The sequence below is a fragment of the Dipteris shenzhenensis genome, chromosome 29 (assembly GCF_047967505.1).
Source record: "Dipteris shenzhenensis isolate YYH24624 ecotype China chromosome 29, Dip_SZ_1.0, whole genome shotgun sequence".
In the NCBI taxonomy this organism is placed as follows: Eukaryota; Viridiplantae; Streptophyta; class Polypodiopsida; order Gleicheniales; family Dipteridaceae; genus Dipteris; species Dipteris shenzhenensis.
The window spans coordinates 15,366,792-15,390,902 of record NC_141624.1 but is presented as its reverse complement, the minus strand read 5'-3'; the positions used below and the strand labels follow the sequence as shown (position 1 = coordinate 15,390,902).

The 24,111-nt window shown below is 45.8% G+C and overlaps 1 protein-coding gene across 1 annotated transcript; it reads left to right on the top strand.

Annotated features, from left to right (window-relative positions):
* The first annotated feature begins 565 nt into the window (after window positions 1–565).
* Window positions 566–23,794, top strand: LOC147882482 (uncharacterized). Its single transcript, XM_087400911.1, has 2 exons — window positions 566–1,809; window positions 23,538–23,794. The coding sequence occupies exons 1-2, from the start codon at window positions 587–589 to the stop codon at window positions 23,548–23,550; spliced, it is 1,236 nt and encodes a 411-aa protein (XP_087257037.1). The 5' UTR covers window positions 566–586; the 3' UTR covers window positions 23,551–23,794.
* The last annotated feature ends 317 nt before the right edge of the window (window positions 23,795–24,111 follow it).

Sequence of the window (24,111 nt, the reverse complement as noted above, 5' to 3'; positions counted from 1 at the left end):
CACTGTGGTTGCAAATCGCCGAGCATACGAAGATCCAAAGCGGCAAGTCAATACAAAAGAGGCTCACATAAGAGTGTTCAATTGCTGAATGATGTTGGAGTAATGGATGTGCTTGAAGTAGTGAGGGAGCACGGACTCCATGAACTCGGAGGGATCCCAGATGATGAAGCTGTTGTTGGAGGCACTCCACGAGACGATGGAATCAGACGACCATATCAAGTTTTGGTGAGAAAGGGTGTAGGATTGGAGATTTTCCATGGGCTGAAGGAAGGGTGGGTGGGGGGCGAGACGGGGGAGAGGGGAGGAGGGCGAGGAAAGGAGGAGGAGGAGGTGGAGAAGTCGAGGGAGCCAGGGAGGGAGAGGGAGGCACGGAAGCTTTTGATGTGGGAGGTTTTGATGAGGAGGAGGCAAGGAGGCCATTGGGGATATGAAGCGCTAAAGCTATGGCAAAAAACACTTTGAAGCTGAGTTATGGCGGCTCAATGATGAAGAAGATGGGAACGGGGCACGAAGGGGAGTAGAAGGGTCATGCTACTTGTATATATATATGAAGGGAAAAGAGGGAGGGAAAGGAGGAGACGAGGAGATGTATGCACTAGTAGTGAGGAGGGCAACCAACAACAAGAGCAACTACTACACCACAGTTGCTCGGGGGAGGAGCTCGTCCCCCTCCATCACCAACGCCCCTCCTCCTCTTCCCAACCCCATCCCCCCTCCCCTCCTCCATCGCCTCTCCCTCCTCGGCCTCTCCGACCCCCCCTCCCTTTCCATCCTCTCCTCCCTCCCTTCCTTCCCCCCTGACCTCCCTGATAAGCTCCACCTCCTCTTGTCCTCAGGCTCTTCCCCCGCTCGCCTCCAGCGCCTCCTCTCCCGCCCTGGCTTCTCCCACTTCTCCTCCGCTCCCTTGCGTGACTTCGCTGCCAAACTCCACCTCCTCGGCCCCTCTCTCGTCACCCAATGGCCTAGCCTCCTCCAACTCGCCACCACCAACCTTCGTCAAAAGGTTGATTTCTTTGCTGAATATGGCCTGCATGTACCCAAGATTGGGGGTGGGAGCTTTGGACTGGCCTTTTCTGCGAAGCTGGAGACGCTCGAGCGCCGGCTTGGTTATCTGAAGTCTGTAGGGTTAAGTGCCACAGACATATGCAAGATGCTCAAGAGCCACCCTAACGTACTGTGCACCGACACGGTAAAAGTTGTAGATTTTCTCGAGAATGAGAGGGGAATTCCGAGGGAAACAATTCTCAAGCTTATTGTGAGGCGTCCGGGTTTGGCTGCCTCGTCCACAGACAAACTGGCTAAGAGCTTGGAACTGTTAGCAAAAATGGGCGGTAACCCAGATTCCCCTTACATGTATGCTATCTTATCCCAAACTTGCTGCTGGAAACTGGACGTTGTGAAAGCGCGATTTGATTGGCTAGCATCCCGGGGGTTTTCCCAAGAAGAGGTTATGAGGATGGCCGAAACGACTCCTACCATACTTTCTTGTCGACAGGAAAACCTTGGAGAGAAAATTAACTACCTGCTCAACGTGTTGAATCGCGACATTAAAGAGGTCTTCCGCTTTCCCAGTTTCTTAATCATGAGCCTCGAGCAACGTATCAAGCCTAGATTCGCCGTTATGGCCCAGTTGGAAGAAAGGGGTCTGTTGATTTGTAGCGGTGGTAGCTACGGTTTGTCTCCTGTACTAAGTTGTTCAAACATCGTTTTTCAAAAACGATTCGCGGACAAGCTCCGAGGTGAAGGAATCCAAGTAAAATTGGGATCTCGTGGTCCTAAACAACGTTCCATGTTAAACGCTCGCATGAAGTAAGTGCCCCTGTTTTCTCTTTGCCTTCTTAACTTCGGGACTTCAGATAGCGTGCATACCTATGAGTGCGACTCCTATTATTTTAAATGACTTAGCTGTGTTATGTCTATTTCTAGGTTTAGAAATAGTAATTTCCTGATACTGTGACAATTCTTTATATTTTTTAGGGGATCTGTCTTTTAATTTAATTTTTGCTTTGAACTATACTTTTGTGAGGGACGAAAATGAAATCTTCTTGTCACCACTTGTAATTAGCCATCATCCCTTCACCTTTGGAGTCCTGGGAGAAATTTAAAAGTGAGGATTTTGTAGAATGGTTTACACCGGTTGCTACTTGCACCAAACCTCATGCAGCGGAATGATTTCAGAAGACACTCGAGATGCAATCATCTAGAGATAGCCTCACTGCAGAAAATAGACAGCAGATCGAAGAGCAGAAAGAGAGACAACTTAGCCTGTATTCTTCCAATGATGTGGGAAAACAGCCCACAGGTACAAATCACTCAAACCTCACGCAGCGGAATGATCTCAGAAGACACTCGAGATTCAATCACCTAAAGATAGCCTCACCGCAGAGAAATAGACAGCAGATAGAAGAGCAGAAGAGAGAGAGAACTTAGCCTGTACGAATTACTCAAACCTCACGCAGCGGAATGATCTCAGAAGACACTCGAGATGCAATCACCTAGAGATAGCCTCAGTGCAGAAAAATAGACAGCATATAGAAGAGCAGAAGAGAGAGACAACTTAGCCTGTATTGTTCCAATGATGTGGGAAAATAGCTCACAAAAGAGCAAACGACTTCCAGCAAAGGGGCTGGGCACAAAGCAGCAATCCAAGGGATTGTAGTGCTGAGAACTCTCCAAAAGATGACTCCACGCTCTCCCGTCCAGGCTGCCAGTAAGAATGCTTCAGTGAATGTCTACTGAATGTGGAGAAGTGAGGGGGTTTATAGGCTGGAACCATCTCTCAACTAGCAGAGTGGGCCTGCTGCCCGACTTTGACTGCTCTTTGATCTGCGTTCTGTTCCAGCGGTAGGTGCCTACTGCCAGGGCTATAAATAACCCCTGGTAGTGCCCTTTCCTGGCTGTCCTTCAGTGCTACTGCCACACATTTCTGCCCTGTACAATCACGAGTATTCCAGGGTGTTTCCTCAACCACAGCTCCAAAACAGACCGACAGCTGCACAAACCTCTGGTACAGGTAACCTAATCCCCTACAGTCAACTGACCCCTTGTCCTCCTCATTAGGGGCTCACTGGTGTGTCAGTGACTTCTAACAAACAGATCTGCAAGCATTTAGATTTGAATAACTTTTACAGAAGCTGTTAGAAATCGACCAACTGAGGGTACACACAGCGGAAGACTGATAGAATAGCCCAGGAGCTCACACAGTGTGTGTGTGGAAGTGAGTTCACAAACTTCTTAACTGAATGTGGATCACATGAAAATTTCCCGGCTTTCTAAATCTACATTCGGAACGTGAAGAATCATATGAATTCAAATCGACGGCGAGAGATCAAAATCACAAGCGTCAACTTTGATCTTCGAAGAAGAGGATTGTAACTCAGAAATTTCTGATAAAACTACGGTGGCTAAAGTGAAAAATCATGAATTCAAATTGACAGCGAGAGATCAGAAACACGAAGGTTCATTTTGAATTTCGAACTTCGAAGAAACGATTGGTAGCTACACAGAAATTTCCCAGTCTCTGTACGGAGAAGTGAAGAATCGTGAATTCAAATCGAGAGATCACGATCGTTTCATCAACTCTCGCAGCATCATATGCCTATGATGCCTTCTTGCTTGCGAATTTGGCCATCCATCCGCAAACTCTGATCCTTCTTTCTTCCCACCATCCTCTCCAGACATACTTAGCAAGCAAAGCAACGTTTATGTTGTCATCATTGCCCAAGCATAAGCAGCTCTACTGGGGTTCTAAAGAGCCAAACTAAATATATGGCCATTATGAGTTCTTAGTACTCCCTTTAGGACTCATGAATGCTCCTGCGATCTTTGAGCAGAGGATGAACAATATTTTTCGTAAATATCTGGGAAAATTTGTACAATGAACCAGCTAGATATAGAAACCACCAAAATAATATATTTTTGTCCAAAGGTATGGACACAATACAAAAGAGAGAGATCCAGAGTCCCACCAATGGTGCGTTCCTCTGATCTTACCATAAGGTACTTCTACTCTCTGCCGGATATTTCTAGACTCGAGTTCGCGTGCTCCACCTTGAGTGTCTGTAGACATTCTGTCCAGAATGATCCTCTCCACCTTACTGCCTGTGTATCAGCCTAGGTGGGCAGCACCTTGAGCTAGGTTTGCAGCTTCCTTAGCTTGTCTTTGTCCTCCTGGTTGTAGGCCCAGAGATTGCTGATGTGCTGCTATGAGAGATTGGGGAGAGAGAGAGCAAGAGAGAGTGAGCTTGAGAGCTGAAAGCTTGAGAGCTGAGTTGCAATAGAAGAGTGTAAAAAATGTACAACTGAAAGAGTTAGAGATAAGGTTTTGTCCTAGTGACAAAAGCTTAGTAGTCACTAACCATAGTTAGTGAACTAACTGCGGTTAGGGGGAAAAACCTCTTAAAGAGGGAAAAGTGCCCCTAACTAGCTTATCAAATTACATTGGTCACTGCTGAATTATATCTATAATTCGAACACCCCCCTGCAGTGCCAATGTCATGTACAAGGCTGATTAATCACCAAACGGATATAAGTTCAGGGCACTGCGAAATGCCTTAAACTTTTCACGTGGTAGTGCTTTGGTGAAAATATCTGCAACGTTGTCATGTGTGGACACAAAGATCATACTGATCTCTCCTGCATGCAACTTCTCTCTGACGTAGTGATAGTGAACCTCAATGTGCTTCGTGCGAGCATGAAACACTGGATTTTTTGCCACTGCAATGGCACTCTGACTATCAGTGTGGCCATATCGGGCATGCCATAATTCTGCATTCTGCATGGCAGCAGTAGGGGTAGAAACTGCAAGAGCATGGGCTGCTCTTTTCTCAAAAAGATCAAGCTGAAAAAGCCCACGCAGCAGAGTACCAGATAATCTTAAGGCATAATTATTTTCCCCGTCTCGGACAGCACATTTGTCATCCATCAAAGATGACCTGAAATCCAGCTCTGTTAAGAGTGGACACTGAAAGAAGATTTTTGGTGATATAAGGCACATATAAGACATCTGAAAGTCTGAAAACTGAGCCATCAATGGCAGTAAGCTCAACTTCTCCTGTGCCACGTATTGAATATGATGAGTTATTGGCACAAGACTTTCTTACCAACGGGAGGTGGATGCAAGGAATGTCTTTCCTAGAAGTGATATGCTTGGATGCACCACTGTCAAAATACCAAGTGTTCAGTGTTTCATTGACACTGAAAGCAGATGCATCCGTAGAAGAGTCATAAGTGCAAGTCAAAAATGCATATGTATCATCATTACAAGTGGCTGTACTATCCCGAGCATCTGGAGCAGCCAGCCTAGAAACTGAAATGCAGGATAAAAAGGCATAATCCTGTCCAACAAAGTTGGCTGCAGCATCCCCACTGTCAGATGCATGAGGAGCTGAATCTGAAACAGCCATACTGGATGTTTTTCTTCTCTTTTGCAAGCCTTTTCCTGCATTCTGCAATGTGATGACCTGGCTTTTTGCAGTAATGACAAAAACCCTTCTTCTTGGGCTTACTTGCATCATTTTTAGCCTTTTGTGAAGGCTGTCCTGACCCACTGGAAGGCTGATTTACTGATGTCTTTGCCTGTTCCTTTGTTTTTGACTTAAACTTTGAGAGCATAGCTTGTTCACCTGCACGTGAAGCCAAGTTTTTCCAGGTCTGCTCTTCCTGAAGCAGAAGTCCTATCAACTCATGAAAAGTGAGAGGATTTGCACCCCCCCTCAGTGATAAGTTCAGCGAGGTATGAAAGCTGAGATAAGACTCAGGAAGAGAATTCAGAGTGGTAGTAATCATCTCTGAATCAGGAATAATCTCATCTATGTTCAATAATTGCTCTCTGAGATCGTGTAGCTTTGTGAGGTGGACTGACATGGAGTCACCCTCTTCCATATGTGTATTACTTAACTCTCTTTTCAAGAAAGATACCCTTGCATCATTCCGGGCTGCATACATGATTTCTAAAATATCCCACGCTGCCTTCGAGGTCTTACACGACCGGATATGCGGAATGATAAATCTTTTCACTGAAAGAGAGATGCATGACAAAGCTAAGGCATCCCGTGAATCCCATCTCTTCTGCTTTGGAGTAGTGGCTATAGCTGCACCAACAACTTGTTCTGCAACTGCACCCTGTGCACGACCTCTTCCACCTCCTTGCTGAGGAGGGGTATTAGGTGCCATACCTGCTGGTCGGATCTCACCCCCATTCACATAATCCCATAAATTGCAAGAAATCAGAATATCGCGTACCATAAAACTCCAGAGGGAGTAGTTGGTACCATCCAACTTGTCTTCCTGTGAAAGACCACCGAACTGGAAGTCATTTTGATTTTGCTGGGCCATATCTGAGAAAGAGATTTAAGCAGATACAAAACTGAATTCCCTTACTGGGAATGAAATGCACAACTCTCAAAAAACACAGCCAAGCACTGGTTGTAAATGCAACTCAAATTTCTGCACTTGCACTGTCAGGAATCTGTCCAAGCATAAAAAACTCTCCAGAATCTGCCAAAAGTGCTGCAAAACACTTCAAGAAAGGTAGTATGAACTGAAATCTCCAAAAATTGCTCTCCCAACACAAAAGCCCCAAAATAGGCCCGAAATTGCAACCGGAAAGGGGCAAATTGAGCAAAAGCCCCAAATGTTGCAAGAATTGCTCTCTGTCCGTAAAAGCCCCAAATTTCACTGCGAAATTGCAGTGTAATTACAAAATCCCCAAATTTCTTCAAGAAATTGTACTGCAGAATCAAAAGCCCCAAATTTCGAGCTTGAAATTGCAACCAGAAAGGGGCAAAAGCTCAGAAAGCCCCAAATTTTGCAATTTCAGTAGAAAGCCCCAAATTTCAGACCAAATCTGCAATGTTTGCTCCAAGTGCAGCCCCAAATTTCTTCAATAGCTGTAAATTGATTGCAATGTCTGCAACAAACAAGATGCCCCAAATGTACTCCCAAAAAAACTGAGCCAAACAATGGCTGTCTGCAAAATGTGCCTGTCAAAGATCACCTGCAGATGAAGGAAACCTGCACAATAAACCCTGTACGAAATCCGTACACCTGCAGTACAACTGTACGGAATGGTTGATGTAGGTGTGCAGTACGGAAGTACGGCACAGACAGGTACGGCTGGATGGCGAGTATGTACGGATCTGTAGTATGGCAGAATGCGCAAATCGAGGTAGCAGGTATGGTGTAGATCTGTACGGTTGCTTGCGTTGCTGTACGGAAGACCGTATCAGTACGGTACTGTATGACGAAATGCGTGTACAGACAAGCAGGTACTCGGGATGTACGGTGAAGTACAGGCGTACGGTGTCGAGATTGCAGGTACGGAAGCAGGTAAGGCAAGTACGGAAGTAGGTACATGCAGGAGCTATACGGTGAACTCAAACTGTACAGCGACGATGGTGCAGTACAGATTCCGTACAGTCGTACGGACTGTACGGACAGTCTTTTGATTGCTTCGAGCAGGTACGGACGGGATGTAGCAGCAGGAGCGGCAGCAGGAGCGTGGGCTGTAGGCTGTAGGCTGGAGGACAAGAAGGAAGGAGCAGGGAGCAGGATGAACCTGCTCTGATACCAAATGTGAGAGATTGGGGAGAGAGAGAGCAAGAGAGAGTGAGCTTGAGAGCTGAAAGCTTGAGAGCTGAGTTGCAATAGAAGAGTGTGAAAAATGTACAACTGAAAGAGTTAGAGATAAGGTTTTGTCCTAGTGACAAAACCTTAGTAGTCACTAACCATAGTTAGTGAACTAACTGCGGTTAGGGGGAAAAACCTCTTAAAGAGGGAAAAGCGCCCCCAACTAGCTTATTAAATTACATTGGTCACTGCTGAATTATATCTATAATTCTAACAGCTGCTCCAAACTGCTCCTCAGTGGCTGCTCCAGAGAATGGTGAATGAGGGCCTGGAGGCCCTTCTTTTATAGCCCCCAAGGGCTGCTGCATAAAACCAACCAGGCAGGCTGCATATGGCCAACCCAAACAGGCCGACCAGGCCCTGCCCTGGTCTGTCTATAAATGCCCCTTGCGGGGCTCTCTTTTCTAGGGCCTTTCGTTGGAATCTGATTATATTTCAAAACACACACATGTGATAACACATAAAACAAGAAGAGAGCCTGAGATTGGCGACATATCTTATGACCAAAAAAAAGTATCTTTATTGACCCGAATTGACATGGCTCTGGTCTTTCTGCTCACTCCTACCGGATTTGTCGCAGGTTACAACGATAAGACCAACACATGAGACTCCTACAAACCTCTAAGAGCAGCTGCTTGACATGAAAACTACATGAAGAGAAGAATTAAGCTTAAACGACTCTCATGAGCAAGAGTTGCTCGGACAAAAAGAGAGAGCTTGAAGTTCAATGTTTGTAGATATAGAATTTTCAACCGCCGTGTTCAAGAACCAGCCCCACCGATTCTCATGGAGCCAAAATACTAAATTAAGACAAAGAAACACTTTGAGAAAAACCACCTTGAACTCCTACGTACGTTGAAGGCACACCGCCGTGCACAACACATCAGAGCTTCTCCATGCATTGGTGAAGCCGCTCAGCCAGCCAATCACAACATCAAAGTCTCAATCACAACATTGAAGGTCCAATCACCCTTGACCAGCATCATTCTTTAATCAACGTGCTCCATTTGTCATTTTTCAAACTTCCAGATGATATCCCTGAGAGGATTTTGCCAACATTTCCCCCCAAAATTTGAACAGGGGAGCCAACACACCAAGAACATCTGAAACATGATCAATCTGACCATCGGAAATAATTGCCAACACACACCAATTTTGAACATGATCATCCGACCATCTGAAACAATTGGCCACACGCAGCAATTTTGAAACATGCTCTTGATCTAAAAAGCCCAATCCTCATCTAGAATCATCTAAAAAATTATCGTCCGCACAACTATAATATCACGATCTTTGTTGATGTAGAAAAACTCCAAAACTAATGTCGAATGTCGGTTGTAGAAGGTAGCCGCCCACACAGAGCTGAGCCAAGAATACTAGAAACATCAGATACGGTCACCCACATAGGGCACGACCCCAAAAGACGAGTCACCCACACAAGGCACGACTCAAAAACAAAATGTGATATTCAAGGTGCTCAACTATCTTCTACTCGGACCTTTGCAACTGCCAATAGTTCCAAATATTGCTTCCAAAGTCTAGTGAAAATCCGAAATACCAAACTCTTGAAAGGGACAAATAGATTGGTGAAGATAAAACTGCTGCATCCATGGAACGTCTTCAACTTCAAAGACCTAGTAGCCACTGTTCTAGAATAGCTCACCAAGTTAAATTAGATTGCCATCACAAAACTGACGTAGTCAAGATCTCAATGTACTCAGGTCTCAAGAAGAAAATGCCCTGCAATCATCAAAACTGTGGTTGATTCTGAAGAGTGACGGAACTGCCATGAATTCTCCACATAGATGCAGATCAGACAAATGTAAAATTTTTTGCCTCAAGCAATAAAAGATTGCGCTTTACTTTCAGCCAAAAGCAATGGTTTTCAAATCTTCACGAGTGGAATTCTAGGGCCCGTAATAAAGATTGAACCAAGCTAACAATTGCCACACAATTGTTGAGACCGAATCTAGGACACATAAATTGAACCAGCCACATATCCTTGAGCCCATGAAGAGGGGACTGAAAAGCGTTGGCTTTAACAAAAAAATCTTCTCAACGTATGCTTGCATAGCAGCACTCATAGTTGGTCGCTCATATGAATCAGAATCAGAAATCAAACTCTCTTCCTTCGTTCTCACATAAAAGCAACGATTCTGACTCAAGACCTCAATGAATTCTCTTCCCCACAAACCCACAGAACCTTTACGACAGCTCTGATACCAATTGTTGGAATTTGATTATATTTCAAAACACACACATGTGATAACACCTAAAACAAGAAGAGAGAGCCTGAGATTGGTGACACATCTTATGACAAAAAAAAAGTTATCTTTATTGACCTGAAATGACATGACTCTGGTCTTCCTGCTCACTCCTACCGGATTTGTTGCAGGTTACAACGATCAGACCAACACCTGAGACTCCTACAAACCTCTAAGAGCAGCTGCTTGACACGAAAACTACATGAAGAGAAGAACTTAAACGACCTTCATGAGCAAGAGTTGCTCAGACAAAAAGAGAGAGCTTGAAGTTCAATGTTTGTAGATATAGAATTTTCAACCGCCATGTTCAAGAACCACCCCCACCGATTCTCATGGAGCCAAAATACTAAATTGGGACAACGAAACACTTTGAGAAAAACCGCCTTGAACTCCTACGCGTTGAAGCCACACCGCCATGCACAACACATCAGAGCTTCTCCATGCATTGGTCAAGCCGCTCAGCCAGCCAATCACAACTTGAAAGTCTCAATCACAACATTGAAGGTCCATTCACCCTTGACCAGCATCATTCTTTAATCAACACGCTCCATTTGTCATTATTAAACCTTCCAGATGATATCCTTGAGAGGATTTTGTCAACACCTTTGGCCCACACTCCAAGGCTTTAGCCCTCCTTTCAAGGCAGGGTCCCAGCCCCATTTGTCTGCCTATATAAGGTCTGGTTGGCTGGCTCCAACCAGCCCAACCAGCCCCTCCATGTAGCTGACCCAATCTGCTGGTCTGCCCTTCCCTTCTGCGCCATCTCCTCTGCCAGACAGCCTGCCACGCAGGCGCCTCCAGCCTGCTCATGCTGCCACCTGTGCGCCTCTTTTGCAGGCCCATGGCCTGCCCTTTGCCGGCGCCTTTTGGCCAGCCATGCTGCTCCTCTGCCAGCCCACTGATCCTGCTTTGACAGCTGCCCACATGGCAGCCTGTGTGCTGCCCATGTGGCAGCCTCTGCCTTTTCTGTGTGCTGCTCACATGGCAGCTCATGTGCTGCCCATGTGGCAGCCCCAATATCCCCTGGTCTTACCTCCCCCATGCTCTCCTCATATGGGGGCTTACAGATGGGGAGGTGACCTTTCGAAACAACAAAAGCCTTTTCTCACTGTGAAACAAGCTAAATTGTTTTGATCTATTTCATAAGGTCATCCACAATATTGCATATACCACTACTTAGTAACTTACAAGCTACTGTTATCTCTGAAATTCTGTTTCAGTTAAGGGGCATCAGGCTCAAGTGAACATGCATCGTTCCATCTATAACAAAAAGTTGCAGATGATAATACAGTCCTATTGTTTGGATTATGCTCATACTTTGCAGCTGATTGTATGACTTCTCTAACAGATGTCTGAAGAGTGGTTCGATTCAGTGTCATGTTACCAATGCTACATAAGCTTTGGAGAAGCCTATTGAGAGAGGCTGATGTTCCATTAGACATGGTTTTTGAACTCTCTCCAAGTCCAGAAGAGAGTTGTACTCTTCTTTGCTAAAAGATTCTATTAAAACGAAAGCTTGATTTTCAGAGGTGAAAGAGAAGAGAGGGGGCTGCCACATAGGCAGCACACAGGCTGCCATGTGGGCAGCACACCTCAAGTCTTACTTGGGAAGGCGGGGTCCCTTTGGAGACCCAGGACAGTAAGAAACTGCCACGCGGCTGTTAACAGTACAGGGCAGGGAAGCCTGTGGTACGGGCCTAGGATAAGTGTCCAAAGGCAGGAGCAGGTCGTGGGACAGAATGCACACAGGTGGTTACGGGGCTTGGATAGTGTCCAAAGGCGGAAGCAGGTCGTGGGACAGGAAGGCACACAGGTGGTGGACTGTTTGGAGAAGATCAGGGTGCTGCACAGGCCCTAGATCAGGCCATCCAGGAGGGGACAGAGTCTGCAGGCCATTTGCATCAGGAAAAGGGGCTGCAATGGACAGTTTAGATAGGGCCTGGACTGGCTGGTTGGCTGACCAACCAGGTCGGCCAGCACACAGACCCATGCAGGGTCCCGACAGTCCCATACATGGGGTGGTGGGTCTGGGCCAGTCCGCTGATTTAAGGCTTCTGGTCCGTCCATTTTGGGGCTCTTCAGGGACGATAATAGGAGGGTGCTCATATCTTATCCACTGAGGCAGCACTTCAAGCAGCAGATTGAAGCCACAGAGCAGCAGATTGGGCCTTCATCCACGAGATCAAGTGGGGGCTGAAGAGCTGCAGACAGCTCTCAGGAAGGGGCTGCACCCTTGGCTGTCTTTAAGGGCAGCAAGGAGCAGGGATCAAGGCACGGTGACAAAGTCTGTTGAAGCTTGACAAGGAGCATGCAGGCGTATGGATCTAGAAGTGCCACGGAGGTAGTAGGACAACATTCTTTTTGGTAAGGACAGAGGACCACGATTTGGTGGGACTATGGTCGACTACTTTCGTATTGTGTCCTTTTGGATGGAAATATATTTTGTTGGTTCTATCTCTCTCTTGGAGCATTGTCTATTACTGGCTTGCACATGTTTGATGAACACACAAAGTAAAGAAGTTTGTGATTCCACCCTGAACCCCATTGTGTGAGCTCTTGGGCTATACTATCAGTCTTCTGTTAGAGAATAGGAGGGAATGAATCACTCAAACCTCCACCCAAGATCTCTCCAACTCTTACACACACTCAACTCAGATAGATGATCACAGATGCAATAAACACTCACTCAGAAATAACTTGGACGGAGAGAGAGAGAGAGAGAGAGAGAGAGAGAGAGAGATTATATTCATCCACCGGATGGTGGGCAGGAAAAACAGCTCACAGGGAGCAATACAAAATACAGCAAAGTGCTGGAGAATACCGAAGGACTCTCTCTCTCACAAACTGCTCCAGAACTGAGTGCACAGCACAGCCTTGGAAGGAGGCTTTCAGTCTTGCACTGGATGCTGGAAACAATGAAGGAGTGGGCCTTTTATAGGCACTGCCCAGGCCCCTTTGGTTGACCGACCAGCAGGGTTGGTACCCTGTCTGGTGGCCGACCAGATGGCCCTAGAAAACCGACCAGGGTTGGCCCTGGTCGGTGGCCCTGGTTGGGCCGACTTGGCCTGCCACAGGCCCCTATTTAAGGGTGCGCTGTGCAGCCAGTCTGCGCAGCTGCAGGCGCCTCCAAGTGAGGCCTAAGGCCCCTGTTTCCCTGCTGTTGCAGGCAGCAACCAGCCCGTGTGCTGGTTGCCTATGATGCCAGCCTGAGTCTCTCTCTTTCCCAGCTCTCCTACCTCTCACTGCCCCTTGTCCCCTCAAATCGGGGGCTCACAGGTGGGCACAGTGAGTTTCTAACACCCCCCCCTCAATGTCACAACTGCGGGCCAATCCCCATGCATTCGATGAGGTGCTCCATCTGTTCTCGAGGGAGTGCCTTCGTGAAGAGGTCGGACAAGTTGTCGGCGGTCGGGCAGTACATAATCTCAATCACGTCATCGATGATGAGCTCTCGAACAAAGTGGTAATGAACTTCGATGTGCTTGGTCCGCGCATGGTACACTGGATTCTTGGCAACTCTTATTGTTGCACATCAGCATTGTTGCGTCCTCCTGACATACGTCCATGTCCTCCAGAATCCACCTCAACCACAGTGTCTCACAAGCTACTGCTGTACACGTGGCTCTGTACTTTGCCTTTGTAGATGAAAGGGCCACTGTGGGTTGCTTCTTACTCAGCCAAGAGATGGCACCAGATGCAAGTATGAAACAATACCCTGTTGTCGATCTTCTGGTGTCAGCATCACCCGCCCAATCACTGTCACAGAACCTGCCTAGTTCGATGCCTTTGGTGTAGGTGATCCCATAGGTGCAAGTACCCTTTAGATACCTCAGCACCCGTAAACCTGCATCCCAATGACTCTTCCTGGGAGAAGCAGAGAACTGGCATAATAGCCCAACTGCATAACAAATATCAAGTCGAGTATTGGTGAGATAAAGCAAGCTTCCTACCAATCGTCGGTACAAAGGAGTATTGACCGGCTGAGATGTGTCGTGAACACTTAGCTTGAGCCCAACCTCCATGGGAGTTACTGTTGTCCTGCAATCCTCCATCTGAAATCTCTTCAAAAGTTCTCTGCAATATCTCTCCTGTGAAATGAAGATCCTGCCTTTGGCCTACTTTACTTCTATCCCAAGGAAGTAGTGTAGTCAGTCATCTCAAACTTAGACATGAGTAGCTTCTTGACCTGTGAAATCTTCTTGACATGGTCACCTGTCAAGATAAGATCATCAACATAGAGGATGAGTACCAGTCGCAATCCCTTCTCAATGAACAAGTAAAGGTTTGCCTCAAAAGGACTCCGACTTAGCCCTATCTTCTGAAAGAATACATCAATCCTTTGGTACCAAGCTCTAGGGGCCTGTTTCAGCCCATATAGCGCCTTCTTCAACCTGCAGACCTTTAATGGGGACCCTGGATCTTGAAAGCCCGGTGGCTGCTCCACGTATACCTCCTTCTCCAGGGTTCCATTAAGGAATACGGACTTCACGTCCATTTGAAAAATAGGCCACTGGAATTGGTCAGCAAGGGCAATCACTGTTCGGATAGTAACCATGCGGACTTTGGGAGTAAAAGTTTCATCAAGATCCATGCCTTTAGTTTGAGCAAAACCTTTGACCACTAACCTTGCTTTATACTTATCATATGGAGTCTTGCCCTTGACGGCCTTCGTCTTGGTCCTGTTGAGAATGTGTACGGTTGTATTGATAGCTTCACTCCAATAGGCTTTAGAAAGGTTCCTCCCTCGGAGCATAGCAAGCCTTGTCTCTGTGGTGGTTCTATGCTTCCTCTCGGCTATCCCGTTTTGCTGAGAAGTATGTGCTGTGGTGAGTTGTCGCTTGATCCCATGCTTGCGACAAAATGCATTAAACTCATTTGAGGTGAATTCTCCCCCCCCTGTCTGTGCGAAACGTCTTGACATCCTCCCCTGTCTCCTTTTCAACTCTGGCCTTCCAATCCTTGAACTTCTCGAAAGCCTGTGACTTTTTAGCCAAACAATATACCCAGGTCATTTTATTGAAATCATCCACAAAGAGAAGTGAGTACTTGGATCCTGCCCACGATGCTGTAGACATTGGGCCACAAATGTCGGCATGAACCAACTCAAGTGGTTTGCTGGCCCGAAACAAGGCCTCTTGTGGGAACTTATCCCTGTGCTGCTTGCCTTCTAGACAAGCCCTACAGACATCATCCTTTCCTGTAATTGGTGGAAGTCCATCCACCATCTTCGACTTTGACATTCCAGCCAAGATTCCATAGCTGACATGACCGAAGCGCTCATGCCAAAGTTTGGACTTTCCGTTGTCTTTATGAACCAACAGTGCACTGAGACCGGTACAGTCCGTTCTCTTCAACTCCTTGAGCCACCATCTGTCCATTTGCTTTGAATGTCACGGTGACCTTGCCATCTTGAAAGAGAACTGCCATGTTGTTTTTGTCCATCTGACTTACAGACAGTAAGTTCTTGCAAAGGTTGGGTACCTAAAGTACTCCAGAGATATCCTTCTCCTCACCCGCGGTTGTAATGAAAGGAATGCTACTGATGCCCTTCACAGGACACGTCCAGCTATCCCCGACAGAAACTTTGGAATCCGGGTGTGTACTTTCCATGGTTTTGAACCAAGTCCTTCTGTTGGACATGTGCTTGGAAGCACCGCTGTCAACATACCAACCCTCTTTACCTTCACTGAGTGCATATGCCGAACAATGTTCACTGATTAAAAACAACTGTCCAGTCGTCACATTGGCAGAATCATTCTTAGGCTCTTCTTTGTTCCTAGCTCCTCTCTTTCGTTTCTAATCCGCCGCCTTCTTTCGGCATTCTTTGGCGGAGTGGCCAAGCTTTTCACAGTAATAGCACTTCATTTTCTTCTTGTGGACTCCTTTGGCTTGCCTTTTCTAGGCTTGTCTTTGGCCACTAATGCCTTCTCGTCGGTGTGCGTAAAGAGTTTCTCTCGAGCCTCCTCCTGAAGGAGTGGGCCAAGCTCCTCAAAGGTGATTGGCTTAGTCCGTTGACCCGCAGTGACCATAGTCACAAAACTTTTGAAACTCCGTGGCAACTTGTGGAGTGTGAGCAACGCCAATTGACTGGAGTCCACCTTTTGACCAACCGTTGCGAGCTGGTCCCGCACGACTTTCACCTTTCTCAGATGATCATGCACACTATCACCCTCATTCATATCAAGATTATAAAGCTGATGCTGAAGAGTAATGATACGGGCTGTATTATCGGTTTCATACAGCTCCTTCAATATGGCCCACGCCTTTGAAGACGTCTCTACCAAGTGGATATGAGGAATCACAGCATCTACTGTCGTGCCAATAAGCATTGCTAAGGCTTGAGCATCCCTCTCCTCCCATGCACTGAGGTCATCCGCATGTGCTTCAACTAAAACTTCACCTCTTTTGTCCACAATGTCCTCCGGCTTCTCCTCGGTCCCAATCACTATCTTCCACAACTTTCGTGCCAACAGATGGCTTCGGATCTTGACTTTCCAGATTGGATAGTTTGTCCCATCGAGCTTTCCAGCTTCACCAAAATTGGGAATAAATGAAGAAGGAAGTTGATTGGAGAAGGAGGAAGGAGGAGCAATGGGTGTAGAGGCTTCTGAACGCTGATCCATCTCGGTGAATAGCAAACTGAAAAACTGAAGCAAAAAAAATGTACTGACCTCCCGTGCGCCTGAGCTGAAAACAGAATCGCCTTTCTGCCAAGGGACTCCTTCCTTCAGAGAGTGCTTTGATGAAGAAGAGTTGTGAGCCTATGGCTCTGATACCATGTTAGAGAATAGGAGGGAATGAATCACTCAAACCTCCACCCAAGATCTCTCCAACTCTTACACACACACAACTCAGATAGATGATCACAGATGCAATAAACACTCACTCAGAAATAACTTGGACTAGGAGAGAGAGAGAGAGTATATTCATCCACTGGATGGTGGGCAGAAAAAACAGCTCACCGGGAGCAATACAAAATACAGCAAAGTGCTGGAGAATACTGAAGGACTCTCTCTCTCACAAACTGCTCCAGAACTGAGTGCACAGCACAGCCTTGGAAGGAGGCTTTCAGTCTTGCACTGGATGCTGGAAACAATAAAGGAGTGGGCCTTTTATAGGCACTGCCCAGGCCCCTTGGGTTGACCGACCAGCAGGGTCGGTACCCTGTCTGGTGGCCGACCAGATGGCCCTAGAAAACCGACCAGGGTTGGCCCTGGTTGGGCCAACTTGGCCTGCCACAGGCCCCTATTTAAGCGTGCCCTGTGCAGCCAGTTTGCGCGGCTGCAGGCGCCTCCAAGTGAGGCCTAAGGCCCCTGTTTCCCTGCTGTTGCAGGCAGCAACCAGCCCGTGTGCTGGTTGCCTATGATGCCAGCTTGAGTCTCTCTCTTTCCCAGCCCTCCTACCTCTCACTACCCCTTGTCCCCTCAAATCGGGGGCTCACAGGTGGGCACAGTGAGTTTCTAACATCTTCCCCTATGTGTACCCTTTCTTGATGGTTATTTCTAACATGCTATTAGAGTCGGAAGGAGGTTCACAAATGGAGGAGCTTGAAGGCAAGGACCTTGCTGAAAGACGACCTTGATTCAAGGCTCTAGGGAGTCATCTTCCATGGTTGGAGGATTGTGCCCTTGCGAGAAGGAGGGCGACTTAGGTTCAATCAGGTGTCTATAGAGTCTATTTGGTTGCTACAAAAGGGTTGATTGTTTGGTTGCTTAGGTGAGTAGTGGTGGAGGTTTCAGGGTAGATGGTTCCAGGTGGAGACGGTGGGACTGGTGGAGGTGCTCTGGCACCTACTGTCACTGTTCATACGACAACCACGTCCTCTTCGACAAGTCTAAATTTTTGAGAGGCCAGGAAGCTGCTTGTTGAGGTTGTTAGTTGAACTGTTGTACAAGGTCAATATCATAGAGGGTGATCTTGGGTCTTTGATATTTGTAGGTGGTTGTCGGCAGGCAATGAAGATATGCTTTTTTGCCATTCCATTGATGTAGTTATGCTATTGCTCTAGTATAGTATAGTATAGTATAGTATTTGATTGGTTCTTGAGTGTGCTAAAGTGCATCATAGTAGAATGAGCCCGGCAACCATGTCATCGTTGAGCATCAAAACAAGGGTGACCTTGAGAACCTTTGTGGCCAGGGCGGTACTCTTGTCATGTCTCCCTTGTGCTGAAATTTTGTCACCTATAAGGCTGTTGAGACTTGTCCAAGAGTAGCAAGAGGTCTTGATGGAAGCTAGGTTGCACTAGCTTGGGGATGCAAATGGAGACTACTTCTCATCATGGCTTATCTCATGGAAATAATAACATAGACACTCCTTGTCATGCCTTTACTTCTGGTCTATAGTGAGAGTTGCCATCTGATGTTGGCATATTACCTAGCGTGCTAATGGTCTTGGAACTTCCTTGCCTGGAGGTCTCTTCATATTCTTGTCTCATGAGCTCATAAGCGGGTCCTATTTGTTTATGACATTGGTCTCAAGTAAGGCATGGTAACTCATTAACTCTTTGCAAGGGTTGGAGTTGCAAGCCAAGAATATTGCTTATGGGAGAATTTCTCTATCAACAAATGATAGAACTTGTTCCACCAAATCTAGCCAAAATCTTTATGTAGTAATGATATTCATCACTCTGATGATGGGTGAGCCAACCACCCCACTTTAGGGCTAGAGAATTCTAAAGGCGGACTTCCTAAATTAGGGTTATCCATATTAATCGCTCTCAACTAGCCGATCTGATCTTTTCAAGAATTTATCCGATTCTTTAGCTGCCATCCTTGGCAAAGAATTTGAACAAAGTGCAATTCCATTTCTTGACTAATACCAAGTACCTTTAACCTAGAACTCGATTTGTTTGATTACATTGTGAAGTAGGAGCTCACCCATCGCTTCTATGTATCCTTGCATAACACTATTGCTAGTAGTAAGGCATCCGTGAGGGAAGCCAATGCCACGATGCATTATAGCGAGCCTGGCTACTACATTGAAGACGTTGCCACCAATCATTATTGATGACATTCTCTGATAATTCCCATGCAATGAGGGATATAGAGAAGGAAATGGTAGTAGTGTAACATGGTTAAATCTAGCACGACTCTACTACCCAATGATAGAGTTTGAGATAAACTCATATTCTTCCCCTATAGATCTCATAGAGAAGTGGTTTTACGTTTATCAAGTATTTAATTAAGAGGAGAAAAATCTATAGGTTTCATTAAACAGGTGTTCATTGTTGTGTTGCTAATTGAAGTCTAGGACTTTGTATCAATATACTCTTGCCCCGATTTCTATCTAGTCAATTAGTTCTAAGAAGGTAGGCAAATATGTAGTAGGAGTTTTTCTTGGAACTTAGAACATAATGTTTACAAGAGGCAAGTCTTGGAGCTAACACTTCAATACTTAGCTAGCGTTTGGTTACTCATTGCATTCTTGAGCATAAGACCTAAGCTATAATATTTTTGGGAAGTCTAGAAGAAAGTTTTAGTATGATACAGTGGGCTTATTAAATAATTATAAAATTTTGATGTGTTTCTATGGCATATTTTGTATTTTCTATGGAATATTTTGATGTATTTTGTGTGGAATATTTTGTTAAAAGTAGAGATTGACAACTTTAGACCATGATTGAGTAGTGCACAAGCGATAGTGTGTATACAAAGAGTAGAAATGGCAATGTACCATATTGTAAGGACTCATTTGAACAACGTAATAGGTTCCTAAGAAGGGTTATGTATCATTTTAGAAGTAAGAAGTGTCATTTTGGAAGAGAGAGTTATGAATATAGTATGGTATGTTGGACTTCTAGCAATTGCCTTCTTTCCTTCATCCTCTACTCTCCCACCTTCACCACTTCTTCTCCCAACATGGTATCAAGTCCAATGTTGATACAAAAGTGACAGAGGGTTAGAAGCATGCAAACCACCTAGCTGCGGGTTCCTTCTGGAGTCCCCATGATATGTTCCTTCTTCCATGCAATTTCTCTAGAGAGGCTTCTTCTAAGTGTGCTTTCTTTATTTGGAATTATCCCCCATGCCTATTGCCATTTGGATCCTTACATAAAGTGCCATGTGGCCTTAATGGACCTTTCACTAAAGCCCCCTTAAGTTGCACCTACAAATTAATGCCTAGGTCTTGGAATATCCCTAGGCTCTAGCCCTTAAATCCATATATGTCTACTTCCCTTAGTTTATTGTCGCACCATAACAAATGTAACATCCCTTCTCTTTAATAGTGTGCCTATCACCTCCGAAGTGCCGATAGAAACTCAGTACTATGGATGCTCAAGTATGTGTGGGTGTGGGGATTTGTATGTTTTGAGAGCATATGTTCTCTATGGTCTACACCCCCTGTTGCGTGTTGATGACATAAGTGGGGATGTCATACTAGCTAGTCCGAACGATGCATGATGGGGTTGTTGGAAAGGTCACCTCCCCATCTGTAGCCCCCATATGAGGAGAGCATGGGGGAGGGAGACCTAGGGCATTGGCACAGAGAAAAGAGCGAAGAAAAGGGGCTGCCGCATGGACAGCATGATGGCTGTCATGTGAGCAGCACAGCAAAGGGCAGAGGCTGCCACATGGGCAGCTCACAGGCTGACATGTGGGCAGCTGTCAAGGCAGGGCCAGTGGACTGGCAGAGGTGCACAGGTGGCAGCATGAGGAGGGCAAATAGGTGCCTGCATGGGTGACCTGGAGCAGCAGCACATGGGCCTGCAATAGGCGCAGACAGGGACAAAGGCAGCAGCCCAAAAGGGCCTGGCAAAGGCCCTTATATAGGGCTGGTTGGACCAGCCAACCAAGTTGGCCAGCAAGCAGACTGGTTGGCCAGGATGAGGCTGGCTGGTCGGTTTTCTGACAGCCTTTGGGGGCCTATAAAAGGAGGGCCTGCAGGCCTTCATATCTCATCTTTTGGAGCAGCACTTCAGGGAGCAGGAAGGAGCAGCAGAGCAGCACCAGTTGGGCCTATGACCAGAAGGTGAAGTGGGCTGAGGAGCTGCACAGAGCATGGTGCCTTGAAGACTCCAGGTGGTTCACTCATTTAGGGGCAACTGGAAGATCATGGCGTCTGGATTGATCAAGTTTGAAGGTGGGAACGTGACTGAAGGTGGTGGTGCTAGAGGGTGCTACAAGGGACCTGTGTAACAGGATGGTGTGTGGAAGCGGAACCAGACGTGGTGGAGCAAGAGCCACTAGATGAAAAGCCAGGAACTGGAATCGACATTGGATTGTGCTAGAGGGCTTCATCATGGGAGCTACTGGGGCATTGTCATCGACGTTTTGGTATTGGGCCTGGATGTGTCGGTGAGAGGGGGTGTTGGCAAGGTCACCTCCCCATCTTAATGCCCCCATATGAGGAGAGCATGGGGGAGGGAGATCTAGGGCATTGGCCAGAGAAAAGAGTGAAGAAAAGGGGCTGCCACATGGACAGCATGATGGCTGTCATGTGGGCAGCACACAGCAAAGGGCAGAGGCTGCACATGGGCAGCACACAGGCTGACATGTGGGCAGCTGTCTAGGCAGGGCCAGTGGGCTGGCAGAGGCACACAGGTGGCAGCATGAGCAGGGCAAATAGGCGCCTGCATGGGAGACCTGGAGCAACAGCACATGGTTCTGCAATAGACGCAGACAGGGACAAAGGCAGCAGCCCAAAAGGGCCTGGCAAAGGCCCTTATATAGGGCTGGTTGAACCAGCCAACCAAGTCAGCCAGCAAGCAGACTGGTCAGCCAATCTGGTCGGCCAGGATGAGGCTGGCTGGTCGGTTTTTTGACAGCTCTGGTGGGCGTGTAAAAGGAGGGCCTGCATTCCCTCATATCTCATCTTTTGGAGCAGCACTTCAGGGAGCAGGAAGGAGCAGCAGAGCAGCACCAGTTGGGCCTATGACCAGGAGGTGAATTGGGCTTAGGAGCTGCAGACTTAGCTCACAGAGGGATGCCTACCTAGGCTGACACACAGAGCAGCAAGGTGGAGAAGAACATTTTGGATAGAGAGTCTACTATGCTCGAGGTGGAGCATGCGGAATCAGGGTTCTAGAAGAGACTAGCAGATAGAGAAGGACCTTTGGTAAGATCAGAGGACCACATCATTGGTGGGACTTTGAATCTATCTCTTTTGTTGTGTCCATAGTTTTGGACGGAAATATATTGTTTTGGTGGATATTTATTTGGCTGTGTCTACTGTCTATTTCCTAATCTGCACTTCTATGTGATGCACATTAAGTAAAGAAGTTTGTGATTCCACAGCCCACACACACTGTGTGAACTCCCGGTCTATTCTGTCAGTCTTTCGTTGTGCGTACCCTCTGTTGGTCAATTTTTAACAGGGGTTTATGGTTTTTAACCTTATGAGTGACTATCATGAGATTAAAACTGCACTATATGTTGTGTTATTAGAGGATGAGTTTGGACATGTTCTTGGATTCATCTACATATATATATAGATGCATAATTTGGAAATCCAAGGCATCTTTGAATGTTCACCTCAACAATATGTATTATGATATCCCAAACTTTTATCGTTGTTGCTGTCCTTTGCTAGAGAGACCACATATTTATGGACACTTGGACTCTCAGGGAACTCTAGTTTCTTAATAACGAGGAGTTTAAGGAATTATGCATGGTACTATCATTGACCATAATCCTTACTTTTTACCCTTTGTTATTTCCATGCATCCTTGTTAAATCACGAGGACATAAAAGTAAGCGGCCACATTGTCGATGATACGCAACACATATGGGTACTATCCTCGTGATAAACTACTACTTCAATATACTTTCAGTACCTCGAAGTGGTAATGCACGTGTCCTTGTTTTTGTGGAGGTTTATTTGGGGCTTGATCAATCCACTTGGAGGATTGCCTCTCTATAATTGGCTATGTATATGGCTAAAGTAATTATGATGAGCCCAAGCTTCCCATGTCCTTGTCCTTTCTAATTCATTTTCACCTAAATTTTTGAAGGAAAAGCTTATTTGAACTTAGACCAATACTTTGAATTCTATCAACTTCTCTAAGACTCATCCACCATTTATACGCTTTATTTCCAAGGGAAAGATTGGCTTCCATCACTAGATTTTTAGGAAGAGTATTTTAAAGTTTAGTAGTCTTGCCATTTTTGTAAGAATGTGTTATAATTCTTGTTTCTTTCTTTTTTTGCCCTGTTATAAATTGGTGGTTTTAAGTCCTTTAAAATATATGAAGTTTTTCTAAGGCAAGTGTTAGACCCTCAAATTGACTTAGAGGAGATCATGATTTTACAAGAGGAGTTATCGATTGAGAATCAGAGAACTTAAGAGATGACTTCGATTAGAGTTTTTAATGAGTCATTAATAGATTGCAACAAGTTTTTGATATTACTTGTTTTTTTTAAGTCGTGTTGATTATGGCAACATATACCATAGAACCGTATCAGACGCAAGGGGGTTCTAGTGGATGCTTTGTGTTGTTTAGTTGGGGGTCGCCTAACCAACCTATGCTTTGCCATGCTAGATGGTCCGTATTATGGGTAATTGCATGTTAATAATGATGTCACTATTGTTATTGGTGTTGTGTTTGATTATTGTACTTTGAGCCCAATTATATTGGAATTGATTGATTTGGAAATTCGTTGAATTGATTGTTAACAACTAATGCAATTGGCGGCTTGAGTATAGGTGGTGCAAGTAATGACAAGGATTGGAGTTAGTGGGAGGGCATCGATTGAGGTGTCACACGACACATACTATATGGCAATGGGTCAATTTTGCGTTTCCTTGACATTGTAAGCTTTAGGCAATATTTTCATTAGAGGACAAATCATTTTTGGATAAATGAAGCCCAAAGAGGCTATGTAAAATGCATCCCTTATTTTGGAAGAGAGGGGATAACTTTGGCTCTTATATCTTTTAATGGAAATATTATAAATCTTGTAGATGAGGAAGCATGAGCCACTCATCTAGGGGGGAGGATTGTACCTGGTTGGTGGTTGTTTTCTCTTTATGCTTTTGTTATTTTCTTCAATTTATCAAGTGGTGCTTTGTGTGTATTTGAAATTTCCTTCTTGGTTTTTTTTGGTTTTAGGGGTATGAGAGCAAGGCTACACTTTAAGGCTTGATAGTGAGTTGAAGAAGAAAGCTACCTTGTGTGAAGAGTGGTAAAAGAGTTTCAAAGGGACAGAGAGAAGTCGAGAGGACTTCTCAAAGACTTTCTAAAGGACAGAGTGTCAGACGCATACAACATGCCCCCAAG